The sequence below is a fragment of the Haliotis asinina genome, chromosome 15 (genome assembly GCF_037392515.1).
Source record: "Haliotis asinina isolate JCU_RB_2024 chromosome 15, JCU_Hal_asi_v2, whole genome shotgun sequence".
Classification (NCBI taxonomy): domain Eukaryota; kingdom Metazoa; phylum Mollusca; class Gastropoda; order Lepetellida; family Haliotidae; genus Haliotis; species Haliotis asinina.
In genome coordinates this window covers 14,660,276-14,675,949 of record NC_090294.1, presented here as the reverse complement: position 1 = coordinate 14,675,949, position 15,674 = coordinate 14,660,276, and the positions used below count along the sequence as shown (strand labels likewise).

The 15,674-nt window shown below is 38.1% G+C and overlaps 1 protein-coding gene across 1 annotated transcript; it reads left to right on the top strand.

The window, feature by feature from the left end:
* The first annotated feature begins 1,893 nt into the window (after positions 1 to 1,893).
* LOC137265908 (lipase maturation factor 1-like) lies at positions 1,894 to 15,196 on the top strand. Its single transcript, XM_067801384.1, has 11 exons — positions 1,894 to 2,170; positions 3,274 to 3,583; positions 4,031 to 4,041; positions 4,512 to 4,660; positions 4,894 to 4,959; positions 5,315 to 5,482; positions 6,241 to 6,421; positions 7,150 to 7,303; positions 9,081 to 9,264; positions 10,516 to 10,628; positions 11,238 to 15,196. Exons 1-11 carry the CDS (start codon positions 1,951 to 1,953, stop codon positions 11,416 to 11,418), a joined length of 1,737 nt encoding a protein of 578 aa, XP_067657485.1. The 5' UTR covers positions 1,894 to 1,950; the 3' UTR covers positions 11,419 to 15,196.
* Positions 15,197 to 15,674: the final 478 nt, after the last annotated feature.

The window sequence follows — 15,674 nt, the reverse complement described above, 5'->3', positions numbered from 1 at the left end:
TCAAACGGACTTGTACTGAACACCATGAACATCGACCTACGCAATTGGGATACGATGATACGTGTTAACCAAGTCGGCAAACCTGGACACTCGATCCCGTTGATCGAATGTCATCATGTGTACATCAATAGCACCGTAGGTATCTTTTATATGAGAGCAACGAAGATACGCAAGAACGCACAGGGATTAAAAATCTGGATAGATGTCCTCCCGTTGCAATTTAGATTTTATGACTTCGAAAAAGTCTCTTGTGACGTGATCGTAATATTGTTTTAAGCAAAGAAGTTCCAAAGAATGTCATCCTGTCCCAGGGATATTCAACAGAAAGTTCGAAAGGGTTCGAATCTGCAACATTCATATCGATGGCCTCATGGTGATTCATTTGAAACGACCAGTAATATTGCATATGTAGTTAGCGATCAAAATATATCCAACAACTATTGATATCACACCAGAGGAAGCAACGGTCTTGAGTTACTAAGCAGTGTTTGCCCTCAACCCCGAAAAGCTGCAGACCCTAAGGACCCAGAACCATGAAAAGCTCTCGCCCATAAGGACCTACAGAAAACAACAGCTGTGGGGCCGAGTGGTTTTCAGTCGGTCTTGGGCCTAGGACCGACGTTAATTTCGAGCCTGCTGAGTGTCAAATGTATGCACTGATGCTTTGTTTGTGTGCTCCTTCTGAAAAAGCTCTCATGGAGAAAGTAAGCCCTTTGTATGTGCGTGTGTGCATGTGTCTCTTTACACAGATGGACTTGATTGATCAACAAATACAAGGTGATATTATTACTTTTATATTATAGATTTAACTGTCGCAGGTTCGAGTCTCCTTTTTGTCCGAAACAAATTTGATGAGACGGAGTTGTCTTAAAAAGCTGTTTGTTGTCTGTAATTATAACAACATTATTAAATGTTGACATCTGTCTGTATGCCGTCGTCTTAGGCTGACAGATGACAATAAGAAGTCAATTCAAATTGTGCTGACGTCACAGGAAAAAGCTCGTGAATTACCTGGGCGTCAGATACAGGTAGCACGCACAACTCCTTATTATTTGATTGTTGAGAGGCAGCCACAGGACTGACGAAAGAAGAAATAAGAAATACGGGTGCCGGCGACATAACAAAACCTATTTTCCCATATCATGTCAAAATATCAGACAGATTGAATGACAGAGAGGAAACCATCTCGGTTACAGCATGACCTAAGTCACAGTACAGTATACAAGATAACCTCGACAATGCGGACAGGTTACTGTACATACAGAATAATATAGTTTGAGTCATCGCTTATCTTCATTAACGAAACAGGCTATATTTCTTTATATTCTGTCTGTAATTGTGAAAGTTCAGTTCTCCGGAGCATTCCTCTTCTTGAGACAAGAGTGGTATATGCTTCTACAAAAATTGTAAATTTGAACCATTACAATACGACTTTGTGTTGATATGGTTGATCACGTAAGAAAAACAATTTTAGGTCTGACAATGCTGCCATTTCATTTGAGGGTTCTTAATCACTTGACAGTTAAGATTATACCTATGACCGCCTATATACAAAGCGACATTTCTTGTTCCTCATTACCACCCGACCCAACTTTTGCCTATGTATTTTAGACTGGTAATTTCACACTAGTGTATAAAGCCCACAGAATTCTAACCTTCGGCATTCCAAGCTTTGGACTAACATTATATCCTCGAAAATCGGAAAAAGGATTAGAAAAAAAATAGAAGTAGAAACCGCCTTACTTGCCCATTATTTCTTTTCAAAACTGATGAAAAACAAGGAATTTATTTTATATGGCTTGGACCATAACCATACAGGGCAATAGCATCACAACCGACAATATGAAATATTTAGCGGTCAGCAATACAGCATAGAGGATGAGAGTTACCTACCTTAGAAAGATTTTGTTTGGATCCACGTTTGTTAGCGATATAATAATTTCCTTCGAAATGAGCGATTCAAGGGGGGAAAGAGACCTCAGAGGGGAAGGCGTTAGGAAAAGGAGACCAAAAAATGAGAAACTAAAAGAACCAGAAGATGCTAAAAAGCAAACCGTGGACAGTACTTCAAATCCCAAAGAGACGGAAAACACTGCCAGGGCTGGGCTCCAAAAGGGAACTTTCTGCTTGACGAGAATTGTCCTTTTGAGATACCTTGGATTCATTTACTGTAAGCATGCCCGTTTTTAAAGGAAAACGTAAAGATGTATGATACGATATATCTGTTAACAGTATGTTATGCTAACAATGAATGTTTTTAAAATCAAAATCACATTTACACAAAATGAGAAAGCAGCGAGATAATTCGTTTTATGTCAACGAGCATTTTCGTATTCCTGTAGTCATATGGGAAAGTTTGCCGCCTGCATCATACTAGTCAAATCATACCACCTAAATATATATACCTCACACAATAAGGATGTGTTTTAACATGTTTCTTTAATTGTATCTGAACATACTGAAAGGCATATCCAACTTCTGAAAATACCACTCAAAAATCTATTTCATTAACCTTCAAAATCGAGGGGGTATGGGCAGAAGTCTTACTGTCATATGACCCATTAGTTTGATATTCGTGCTATTTCGTAACTTGATATTGTTTTAGCTCTAAATTCGTTTGTTACTTCTCATTTAGTTTGTTCTGCAGACCTCCCATGAGTAAGGTGCCGAATTAAGTTTTTAAATGGACGCACATTTCACCGTCAACAGTGTAATTCATGTTGGGCAGATCTTTTCTTATTAGGAAATCTGTGTCCTTTTCAATATGATGACATGTTATGAAGGGAAATCCTGAATAGCACTGAAAACAAAAGTTTTACCTTGCACTTGCAGTATGATAATGTATGTAGAATGCTTTAGATTAGACAGATAACACTTTCAATTTTCAAGAGCATGTAGGCAAAGAAAGGAAATACAGAAGATAAGTAGGAAGGAGAGGTGTCCACCCAGACTGAATATATAGCAGTAAAGTAAATTTAATTTTCTGTATTGTGTGTGTGCATATGCATGTTAAACAAACGTCTAAGATAGACAACGAACAACATACTACTCACCCCATGGTACCCTGATACAGCGAACAGCTGAAAACCTGAACTTATATATCCTGTATACAAAACTGTCTTCAATTGTGTTAAAAAATTAGATGCATCTGCATTTGTAAACAAACAAGACTAAAATTTTAGGCGAATATTGTTGAGGAAACACTTAATCAGAATGTATGGTTTTCTTTAGTTTTGTATATTAATGCTGCCATGTTTATGTCTTCTTTTACAGCTGTGGCATTTCTTGTTGCTCTGCATCAGAACAAACAGTTAATTGGAAAAAATGGCCTTCTGCCAGCACATAAATATCTCAACAACATCAAGAACAGAGTTGGTGGAGTAAAGCAGGACATGTTCATCCACTGTCCCAGTATTATCTGGTTGTTCAACTACAATACACATCTGGATCAGATCCTCGACTACCTGGCATACACAGGCTTGGCTCTGTCTCTGTTTCTTGTAATACGAGGAGCAGCAAACTGGTTCATTATGTTGGCTCTATGGGTGATATATCATTCTGTTGTCAGTGTTGGACAGCAGTGGTAAGCATATTTGTGAGGACTGGTCATTGATTTGGATAACTGTGATCAATAATTGTTAACTGTTAATATAGACTGATTATCAATAAATGTTGAAGTATACTTTTGATCCATAAAATATGTGAAGAAGGTTTAACCCTTTCTTTGCCACTGGGGTCATGTCACTTATGAGTGGCAATGCATTTAAGCATTTAGAAATGGTCTATGAATATAGATGTTATTTTGTATGTTGTGTATGTTAACATAAAATTTCATTGCATTAGCTTATGTAAGATATTATTGATGATTAAGTTTTCATATTGATATTTTTCAATAATTCTTCCTATAAACAATTTCTAGTTACATACATATTTATATTTATCTATTTAATCTTTAAGTAATATATATGATATTATTTATTCGATATGAACAAACTGCACTTTCTTATCTGTGTTTTTTCTTTTCATTTAGGTTCAGCTTTGGTAAGTTTTTTACTGCTGTTGTAATACTTTGTTTCATTACTTGATTTCAATTTGTGTTCATAGGTAATGGTAGTAGTGGTAGGTAGTGAGTAAGAATGTAGGGGAATACAGCACTTTGGCATGTATTGCTCAAATGAAGGTACAAACTGGAGTGGATGTTCATGCTCAATGACTGTCATGCCATTCTTATCCTAATTGTATGGATGTATGCTCATGCTATAACCCACTGGTGTGATTTTTACAGTGTAGCCCTAAACAATAGGAAAAACCCCAAAGTCCACTCTGTGTATCTAGGTTTTTTTTCTGAAATATCATTGCGAGTTAACTTGTCTAGCAATTCCAGAGGCATGCATACAGACAGTTGCTATATACTGGTTTTATACCAAGCTAATTTTGTTCAAAGGAAAATAATTTTTGTTATGGAATGAAAGATTTTGTCATGCTTATCCCTAACATTTCTACTTTGCTAGGTTGGGAGTCCCAGCTATTGGAAACTGGTTTCCTGGCGATATTTCTTTGCCCTGTGTTAAATCTGCATACCGTTCCACAACACACGCCCACATCACTTATTACCATCTATGCTTACAGATGGCTTATCTTCCGCATCATGTTAGGAGCGGTAGGTACAAAGTAGATAGTCAAACATACATAGATGGTTGGTTGGATAGTTAGATAGATGGATTGGGGTGTCAAGGATTGTGAGGTATTCCATGCTTCACTGTTTTCTTTCATCCTGTTTAATCAATTTTTACCTGTATTGAAAGCTTAATTCTGTTGTGTGAATTGTAACAATTGCACAGCTTTCAGTTTGATTTTTGATGTATAAGTCATTCTTTCTTATCATGGTTGTAGGGTCTAATCAAGATCAGGGGAGACCAGTGTTGGAGAGACCTTACTTGTATGAACTATCATTATGAGGTAAGAGTACAGTATTAAGTGAAACTTATTGCGGTAATTAGAAATTGGAACTAAGTTTGAAATATAATCAGATATGATGCGTAAATTAGATACACCTGGTCAAAATTATGGCATTTGATTAATGTTTAATTTGAACCAAATCTATGTAGTATAGCGTTTGTTGCAACAACATTTAAGGTTCACAAAAGCTGACTCAGCACTTTCAGAAGTTCATAAGATCGGAAATAGTTTGTGAAAACAATGTATTATGTCAAGTTGAAGTAGTGAATACCTATTTTTGGTGTAAGATTTTGTTTTGTTTTATTTCATTCAATCTCCTGCAAATGTATGACATTAAAGTAGTGTCTCTCGTCAGACCCAGCCGGTGCCAAACCCCCTGAGTTACTACCTGCATCAGTCTCCTGAACTGATTCACAAGATGGAGACACTTGGCAACCACTTCATCGAACTTGTGGCACCATTCTTCCTGATCCTGGGACGGAGAATGACTATCATTGGTGGAGGAATACAGATTTTCTTTCAGGTACGTTGAAAGTTTAATGACTTCCCAGTTATCTGGTAAGAAAGTGATGGTCAGTGTTTTGGTTCAGTGAGCATTACTATAACAATCTGGCTGAGTTTATTTGCACCAAGTGTAAAGTTTGTGTTGTTCAGGTACATCCAAGAGGCTAATCTAATGCCAAACTTTGGTGAAGCAACACTTTGTTTACTTTGAGAGTATTTTTGATTGAAGTGGAAATGTATTCAACACTCTTATTAGAAAACATCCCAGGTATGTCTACAAGTACTGCATGAGGTGAGTGAGTGAGTGAGTGAGTGAGTGAGTGAGTGAGTGAGTGAGTGAGTGAGTGAGTGAGTGAGTGAGTGAGTGAGTGAGTGAGTGAGTGAGTGAGTGAGTGAGTGAGTGAGTGAGTGAGTGTGGAAGGGATGGAGGTGGTTAGTGCAGGAGTGAGCAAGTGAGCTACAATTTTACATGACATCATATGGCCCTTTTTTGACGTATAATCTAAATTTACAGCTAGCCAGCCTGATGGTCTGATAAAAAGTTTAGATAACTTGTTCTATGCATCTGAGTAATTTTGGATTGTCTGGTCTGTTTGAATCCATTTCGGGCTGGTGACATTTTGAAGTTACCCATCCTGATGCCAGACTGGGTTTTTGGCGCATTTCATTCACTGATAACATTGGTAATTCAGATATACCTTGATGATCACCCTGGGATTTAAGGAAGAAACTGGCATCTGCTTCATCAAAAACCCAACTGCCATGTTTGTTTTACAGGTTGTTTTAATCACCAGCGGTAACCTGAGTTTTCTCAACTGGTTGACCATTGTTCCTAGTCTGGCTTGTTTTGATGATCGCAGTTTAAGCTGGATGTTCTCAGGGCGTTCTCGGTCTGTCAAATGTCGGGTAGCCCAAATACAGCATCAGATGGAAACTGGAAAATTGACACCTAAACTAGGTAAGGTTATTATTTGTCATCTCCAGGATTTGCATCTGGGAGAACCTATGCCATACTTTTCTGATTGCAAATTGTCAGACCTCAATTTTCATTGACGTTTCACTGACCAATCAAAGGTTGACAGGGTAAAGAGATCAGTTGTATTGTATTTCCTAGAAATCAAAGCCATTGCCAGTCATGAAGTCATCCTTTCCGTCATGAGTAGTTTCGAGGGCTTTCTTTCACATGGCAATGAGTTTTTCAGTGTTGAATTTCCCACAACCTTGATCGTTGTTAGTGGAACTCACTGCCAAGCTGTGCATACTACCAGTTCAACACTGAGATTAGTTAACTTGGATTCTGATTTTAAAGTTACACAAGTTGTATCATCGTGAATCAAACTGGCAAAATCAAGGACAGGTATTTTCAAACTGCAGCCTTGAGAACAGATCTAGGGGTTAGTGTTAGTTTTCCGAAATGCTGACTCTAGCGATACAGAGGAATGTCATTCGCTTGTGTAATGTTAATATTTAAAGATAGATGATATATGTTTGGCATTTGTTGAAACATGATATATGTTTGGCATTTGTTAAAACATGATATATGTTTGGCATTTGTTGAAACATAAATAGACATGTTTGTTAAACAGTGTAATTATGGAAATACTGAGTGTTACTAAAGAAGATGTTTTGAATACCACTAGCTGAATATTTATGCTCTTGATTACCTAGGTATTTAATGTTTTGCAGGTGGTTTTATCAGGCGAGTTTTCAACATAAGCTTTGGCCTCCTCATCGCTTATCTGAGCATCCCTGTTGTTCAGAACCTCCTCTCAAAGCGGCAGGCCATGAACACATCGTTCGACTCACTGCGACTTGTCAATACATATGGTGCATTCGGCAGGTATGTTTCTGTATGAGTGAGCTATGACCAATAGAGACTGGAACAGCATTTCACTTATCAGGGACAGTGGGGTAGCCTAATGGTTAGAGGGTTCTATTGCCACGCTGACCCGGGTTCAATGCCTCACATATGTACAATTTGTAAATCTCATTTCTGTCGTCAGTTACCATGTTATTTCTGGAATATTGCTAAAAGTGGCGTAAAACTAAGCTCACTCACACTCCTTGAGTTTTACCAGGGTGAAGTGGCTTGTGGAAGAAAAGTTCAAACTGATGCTAAACCTTAAAAGAAAATATGGGTGGTTTTGCTCTTGACTGAAAGTGAGATGGTGTAACCTAGTGAGGAATGGGGCTCATTTTCACACATTTCTGACAGCTAGTGTGAACAGGTTTAATCTAATTCTCTAATAGACATTTTTATATCATTAAAACCCCAATGTGATCAGTCCACTGATTAAACTATGTACTGTTTGCATGTATATTAATTTGTGATCATTATCATTTGATAATTTCAACCTATCTGTAGTAGTTTCCTGTCCAAGCTTTCAGTGGAAACCACCAATCACAAATAGGTCACCTGACTGAAAGTCAGTAGGGCTAATGCCATGACGTTATTGTCAAGTGATCCTTGGGAGTTATTTTTAGCTCATTAACCATTTCTTTTTTGTGTGAAATTATGATGTGGTCTGTTTCAAAAGTGGCTCATCATGTGTGTCTATACATCTCTATTCTGAGATGAACTTAAGAATAATGCCGACCTGCCATTTGAACCTGTGAATCTGAATATCGGTGCAGTCCATTTTACCATTCAGGGACCGAGGGTATGTAAAGCGATAAACTGCTGTGAAGTGTGTCAGTCCACTCTCTCTCTACTGGAATGGGTTCTATTTGCTATTTTGCGGTTGACGATTTCCATACACAACCCAATACAACACTTTGTTTAACGATAAAAAAAATACCAAAAGGTTAATTTCTGTCCTAGCCTAGGCTCTGTGTATGTGAATATTTTATGGATAATACGTTTGTGATGTCCTCGAGGGAAATGAAATAACATTATGTAAAATCAAAAGAGGGTACTAATAAATGAAACAAACACTTGCTCAGTGGTAGTTTATCTGCTGTTTGCTACATGTAAGTCTCTTGAATCTGGTACTTGTTTTTGAACTGACTGGTACCCATCATGGGATTATATTTACCTTTGTCATTCATTTTGCGCGAGTTACTGACAAATAAATGAGTAGCGTCGCTGGCTTTTTCTAGTGCACTGTGTGTGCTGTCTGAATTAGTGGACATGTACTGAAGGACATTGTGGGCAACCTCACGTGTTTCTGAATGAATGACTTGACCCCATTTACCCAGTCTAGAATACCACATGATAGCTTTCAAATACTCATTTCACACTTCTGAATCATTGCGTAGAAAGTAATTACTGTAAGGACCTCAAAAATCTGTTTCCCCTTTGAGTAGGTAGTGGATCAGCTGATGGCATGCTCCCCACTGTCCACGCTCTTCTTTCACAAACACCTCATTCTAATGTTGGTTAGACACAAGACAAGACTGGACTGATGAAGCTGAAAAACAGCTTGTTCACACCCAGCTCCTTTCTGAGGTTCACGTACAACATGAACATGTTAGCATACTGTGAATGTGATGATTATTTTAAACTATCTCTTTTTGTGATGCATAATTTATCAGTGAGATATTATGCATTTCTATGATAAGACATATTGTTTAAGACAGGGACATATCCAAAACCATTATTCAAAACCATATTCCAGTATTACCAAGGAGAGAACAGAGGTCATTATGCAAGGGACCTCGAGCAGTGACCCCAACGACCCCAGTGCCAAGTGGCTAGAGTATGAATTTAAGTGTAAGCCTGGCAACATAACCCGACGGCCATGCGTCATCTCTCCATATCACTACAGGATGGATTGGCTCGCGTGGTTTGCAGCTTTCCAGGTGTGTATGTCACGATCTTATATGACTGAACATTTTACTTGGGTATGATGCTTTTATGTGTGGCGATCAGAGGACACGTCCTTTGGAGGTCATGTCAGGTGACCCTGGAATGACCTTTGTCTGCTCTGTCTTTCTAAAGGATGTGTTGCTTCTGGACATGTTCAGGCAGCAGCGTTTTAAAAGTATTTGGCTTCATTTGTTTACCGTCTCAATTGGAAACTTCGATTCCAGCAAAGGATAGCCCAATGGTTAAAGCATTCATGTGTCATGTCCAAGACATGTGTTTGATTCCCAGCATGGATATTATGTGTAGTCAACTGATATGACTGGAATATGTGTAAATCGGATCTGAATGTCATACTGTTGTGACATTACGAAAATGAGCTTACTGACTTATGGTCAGAAATTTTGCATGGAAGACAATGAGTCTTTATCAAATCGCTTATTACTTCTAGGCCAAATGTAGAGATAGCATCAAAATCAGGTAATATGATACACCCAGCCTTATCTCCCATACTGCGCATCTTGGCCATGTTTACTGCTGATCCTGAAAGATACAGACTTTTCCAGCATTTGGCCTAAGACTATAATGTTAAAAGTTTAAGAATTAGGAGGTCACTTGATTCAAATACTTAAAGAGAAAACTTCAAAGACCTAAGGTCCCTCCATCAGCTTCAAACACTGGATTGGCTTTCTTGATATTATGTGTACTGCAGAGAGGAGTTAAGGACTGGTCGTAATTTATCACCAGGGGGAGCGATGAGGATTTTCAGGGGGGGTCATTCATTTTGTCCACAGAATATAGGGGGGGTCAGCTGTTTTGTATAGATATTTTAGGGGAGGTCAGCTATTTTGCTTTTGATTTATTTTTTTAGATAGGCAGGGAGGGAGGGGTGGGGGTCATGTGTTTTGTACATAGAATGCATGGGGGGCCTATTTGTTTTGTCCCAAGTATTGAAGGGGGGGCTACCAGATTTGTACAGAAAAAATATAAAAATCCTCATCGCCCCCACCTAGTGATAAATTATGAACGGTCCCTAAGGTCCTCTGTTTTCAGGTTCTGAGAGACTGGCAGCCATGTTGGTTGGTCAGGATGTATAATAAACTTCAAAAAAACTTTGAAAGCTAGGGCAGTGGTTTGACATGACAGGAATTTATGCAGTCTAAGTAAACTTATCCTCAGTACTTTTCGAGACTAAGTTTACTTAGACTGGGAATTTATGAGAATTGAAACTGAACCATTTGTTCCAGAACTACCAACATAATCCTTGGTTGGTGCATGCTGCCATGAAGTTTCTAATCAACGATGAAGGAACAACGTCCTTGATTGCTCACAATCCATTTGAAGGTCAACCACCACCAAAGTATGTAGACCGTTGTTAGTAGGATATTATTTATCAGCATCTTTGATAATTCTTCCAGGACTTTTAGCACTTTTTGTCTACACTTTTCACAGTTATGCCTGCATTGTAGTACTGAACATTAAGGGACCCGTGATGGTAGACTAGACCTTAAGCAACCCATGCTTGCCATAAAAGGCGACTATGCTTATCATAAGAGGCGACTAATGGTATCGGGTGGTCAGGCTCGCTGACTTGGTTGACACATATCATCGGTTCCCAATTGCACAGAATAATGCTCATGCTGTTGGTCACTGAATTGTCTGGTCCAAACTCGATTATCTACAGACTGCGGCCATATAGCTGGAACATTGCTGTCCACATTGTCATGTGGACAAGGCGTCTTCAGACTTTGGATAAGAACGTCATCAAAATGTTATAAAATTATATTAGCATGTAAACCTGTTGTGATTAAATGCTTGTGTCATATTTTTGCCCATTGCATTGCATTAAAGTCGTTGATTGTCCACATTTATTGGACCCAAACATCAGATTATGAACAATTTGTATTAAAATATGATCCCATTTATCCATGTAAACCATCTAGCAAATAATATCACTACATGCTTGCAGGTATATCAGAATTGAACATTACCGATATGCCTATACGAAAATTGGAAGCAAGGAAGCCAAGTCTGGATTCTGGTGGCGCCGTAAACACATAGGGAACTATCTCCCGCCAATATCACTGAGAGCTGCACGAGACATTGCTAGACAGATGGACTGGGACATACCTAGGTTGAAGAAGAAGTAACCATGACAACGCTGCAGGAAAACCATGCTTTGTACTTGGTGATGATGCCTACATTCTGGGCTTGAGGATATTGTTTAAGTGGTTTGGGTTTTTTTTAGTTTTACCTTGGGTGTTTTATAAAATATTTTTTCAAATAAACTTGAGGCAGAAGATTGTTTTAAAACATACTGATTTTATAGTATAGATTACAGTTACGACTATCCCATATTTTCAAAACTAGGTGTAAATAACTTTGAAATAATTGTCTTAATGGTGTAATTCAGTGAAAACATTTTTATTAAGACTAGACCAGTTTTATTTCTTGGATATGCCAGTCATATCTTTTCAAGAAGAAGAAAAAAAAAATTATATTTTGCCTGCTCAAAAAATAAAATGTTTTCATTGGCCAAACATGTAAACATTTTTTTATTTTTGCATCATATACACTTCATAAATTGCCCGAAGTAACATGCTTTTAGAGTATAAATGGAATACTACTTTGGTGAATTTTTAAAAAAAATATTTCCCTCCAGCTTATAAGTCTTTCAGGACAAAATTCTGTAAAACAAGAAATACAACTGATTTGACCTCATAGTATATTTTCAGAACCCAGGTCCTCCTTTGTGTATATTTGTTGGTCTTATTCCCTGCTATAACATTGCTCTGTCGGGGTGGGGATGAAATAAATGCAATAATTTGTGAAGTATTTGGCTTCATCAAATATGAAAACATCAACATTCCATACTTACAGTTTAAGTTCAGACTTCCACTCAATCTAAGTAAACTTAACCTCAGTATTATTATAACACTCCTCCACTGAGTCTGTCTAGGAAATTGCGTCAGGTGACCTGTGAGGTTGACCAATCAGAGCACAACTTACCAAATCGCAAAAACTGGGCATTCACACTTACATTTTGAACTTTTGAACTTTTAACTCGAAAAAGTTTGAACCCGAACGATTTTGAATGCTGTTGGTTACATGATGTGACCACCTACTTGGGTTTGTTAGAGTGTAACAAATGATACAGAGACTAAGTTTACTTTGACTGATCTTCCACTGTATCTCTCCAAATGTGTTACTGATGCAAATTGTTTGGAGTTCCATGCACGTTATGCTTGCCATAAAAGGCGACTGTGCTTGTTGTAAGAGGCGTAAAACTAAACTCACTCACTCCATGAACTCACCTCTGACATTGAAACCAATTTAGGTAACACAACCGAGATGTTGATGCATTGACCATTACCATTCAATGCGAAAAACCAATTTTTAAACTTATCCCCTCACATGATTTGCCTTTGTTCATTACTGTCTGTGGTTGTGATTAGTTTATACAGTGTATGCTGTCAGCAGTGCCTTTTGACTTTGGGTAATCTGCAGCTCGCTGTCCAACTATGGGATACCGGTAAGTGCAAATCGGGAGATAGGATAAGTTTAAAAATTTGGAAATTTTAACTATTAACTTTTAACTATTTATATCTTTATCCTATCTCACATAATGTACGCCTGCCTCCAAGCTACTCCAAGGAGAGAATGATCACTCTGAGGCAGTCACGTGGATAGATAGGGGAGAGTGCTGCATGCTCAGCAAGGGACTAGGGACCTGTCCTAGAAAGAGAGCAGCCTGGGGAAAACAAGCATATGGACAAGAGAGGCCTACAGGGAAAGGTCTCATTCGTTCCACTCAGCATCGAAGCAAGGGAGAGTGAAAAAAAACACTGACAGTGTATACTTTGTAGGATAGCAGTGAACAAGGGCAAACTGCATGAGACAGGATAAGTATGTAAATATGCAATATGTGGTTAAAATTTCCAAATCTCTTTTATGTATTTGCAGACAACAGCTGACCGAGCATTTCTAAATGTCAAAACACATAAAATACACGTATACACACTAAAAGTGTGAGATTGTATGTAATTCTATGTCAAATCAGTTGTCAGTATTCAGTGTCTTGCCTATCATGAGTATGCTTGTAGTATCAATTCTGGCTGAATTAATCACTATGACTTATATCGTAGCTAAATTAGTGGTAAGAAACAAACATCTTATGGTGTTCTTTCTTGCCACCTGGAAACTATTGCTTCTTGTGTCTGCTTTGCCAGCATAAGAAACTTTATTTGAAAATACCAATGATATATCTACGAGATAATTCATAGTAGCAAATTCAGCTAGACATTGATACTAAGAGTATGTTTGTGGTGACAGTCAGCATGTTAAAACATAAGAATCTGGTGGTTACAGTGTGCCAACTGATTGTTGTTGTTTATGCTATCAACCTCTGATCTTTCTGTCGCTCACTGATTACATAAGATCAGGTATATTGGTGATTTCGTATAAACAAAATTCATTCATTTACCCATTCTGAGTCTTTTTAGCTCACCTTGATGTTTTTTGTATTGACAAAAAGTGGAGTGTTGGTGAGATCAATGTTTTGACTTGTTATGCTATGTTGAGTTTATCTGAACTTATTGTGTGTATGTAGTATGTTTGTAGTTAATATTTGTTGTTGGAAAGTCCTATCATCTTATTCCATGATCTGTGTTTAACATACATTTTTCCTACAATATGTTGTTTGTGGTTGATGGTTATAGATGTTGATATCAGTGTGAAAATGCTTGTGTGTGCATGTGTTTCAGTGAAGATGGTTTCATATCATAATAAGAAAATGAATGGTTCAAAAACATGTCTGTACAAGAAAACTGTGGAAGCTGTCAAAACCGGCACATGTCCAATTCGGCAAGTTGTCAACACCGGCATAAAATCTCAGTCCCATCCGCGGCTTGTACATTTATCATCAGCTCTACAATCTGGTACATTGTCTAAGCTGGATTATTTCTTCAGTCCCAGTGAGTGCCTGTTTAGGCGGCTTCCCCTGTATATTCTACAGTACTGATGGTATGATCTGCAGTACTGGTGGTACAATCTATAGTACTGATAGTATGATCTGCAGTACTGATGGTATGATCTGCAGTACTGGTGGTACAATCTAAAGTACTGATAGTATGATCTGCAGTACTGATGGTATGATCTGCAGTACTGGTGGTACAATCTATAGTACTGATAGTATGATCAGCAGCACTGATGGTATGATCTGCAGTACTGATGGTATGATCTACAATGCTACTGATATTATCTACAGTACTGATGGTATGAAAACAGTACTGGTAGTGTGATCTGCAGTACTGATGGTATGATCCACACTACTGATGGTATGATCCACAGTACTTATGGTGTGATCTGCAGTAATGATACTATGACCTACATTACTGATGGTATGATCTACAGATCTATAGTGCTGATAGTATGATCTGCAGTGTTAATGGCATGATCTACGTTAACAGCACTGATAGTATGATCTACAGTACAATTGATGATATCATCAACAATACTGATGATATGATCTACAGTACTGATAATGATCCACAGTACTGGTGGTTTGGTCAGCAGTATTCATCGTATGATCTACAGGACTGGTTGTATGATCTGCAGTGCTGGTTTTGTTATATACTTTGTTGGTTGTATGATCTGCAGTACTGATAGTATGGTCTACAGTACTGGCTGTGTGCCATACAGCATGTGTAGTACCATGCAGAGGACCCACAACAGAATGCATTTTTCAAGGAGTTTTGTCGCCAATATATTTTCCTGATAATAATATTGTAAAGTGTTACGACCATCAGATAGTGTGTGTTTTAGATTGTCGCGAAATGTGCTCAGTCCTTGGTGTATACTTTTTCATCTGCATAATTCAGTTGAAAATAATGAGTTGATTCCCGATGAGCTAATAAACAACGATACAAAGAAAAATGATTCTGTGGTATTTGCTGGTTGAACTGCGGCTTATTGTGAACAAAGTCACTTGGCAAAGGAAACGTCATAAGTAACGTGCTTCACTGCAGCGTAGAACAGTCCCAGAATCAATCTGACGAACTCGTCTCCCATCCACCTACCCTTCGTGAGCTTATGTGACCTGTTTTCTGCACAGAGGCCGTAAGTGAGGGCATAATTGTAACAGTTCACTTAATCAATTATTCGTTGCAAACGATTATTATCCTTTTAACGTGCCGTCTAGTATACCAGTAACCTCAAATACCCGTGCCTTTCTGTATGTGTCCAAAGGAGAACAAGATGAAGGTAGTAAATAATTTCTTCTACCCATTACAAACCATGTTTCCCATTTCGATTCCATATAAACCGTTTCCAAGAAACTATTCAAGTTGGAAATCTAGCTCTGTGAAACAGCTATTTTATGAAGTGCTACTTAAACTAACAGTCACTG

Bases quoted from the DNA above. Each gene is read 5' to 3' on its own strand.
- LOC137265908 (XM_067801384.1), top strand. From the start codon at position 1,951: ATGAGCGATTCAAGGGGGGAAAGAGACCTCAGAGGGGAAGGCGTTAGG. The intron at 4,661-4,893 runs GTAGGTACAAAG...TCATGGTTGTAG, and splicing joins TCCGCATCATGTTAGGAGCG to GGTCTAATCAAGATCAGGGG. The intron at 7,304-9,080 runs GTATGTTTCTGT...ACCATATTCCAG, and splicing joins ACATATGGTGCATTCGGCAG to TATTACCAAGGAGAGAACAG.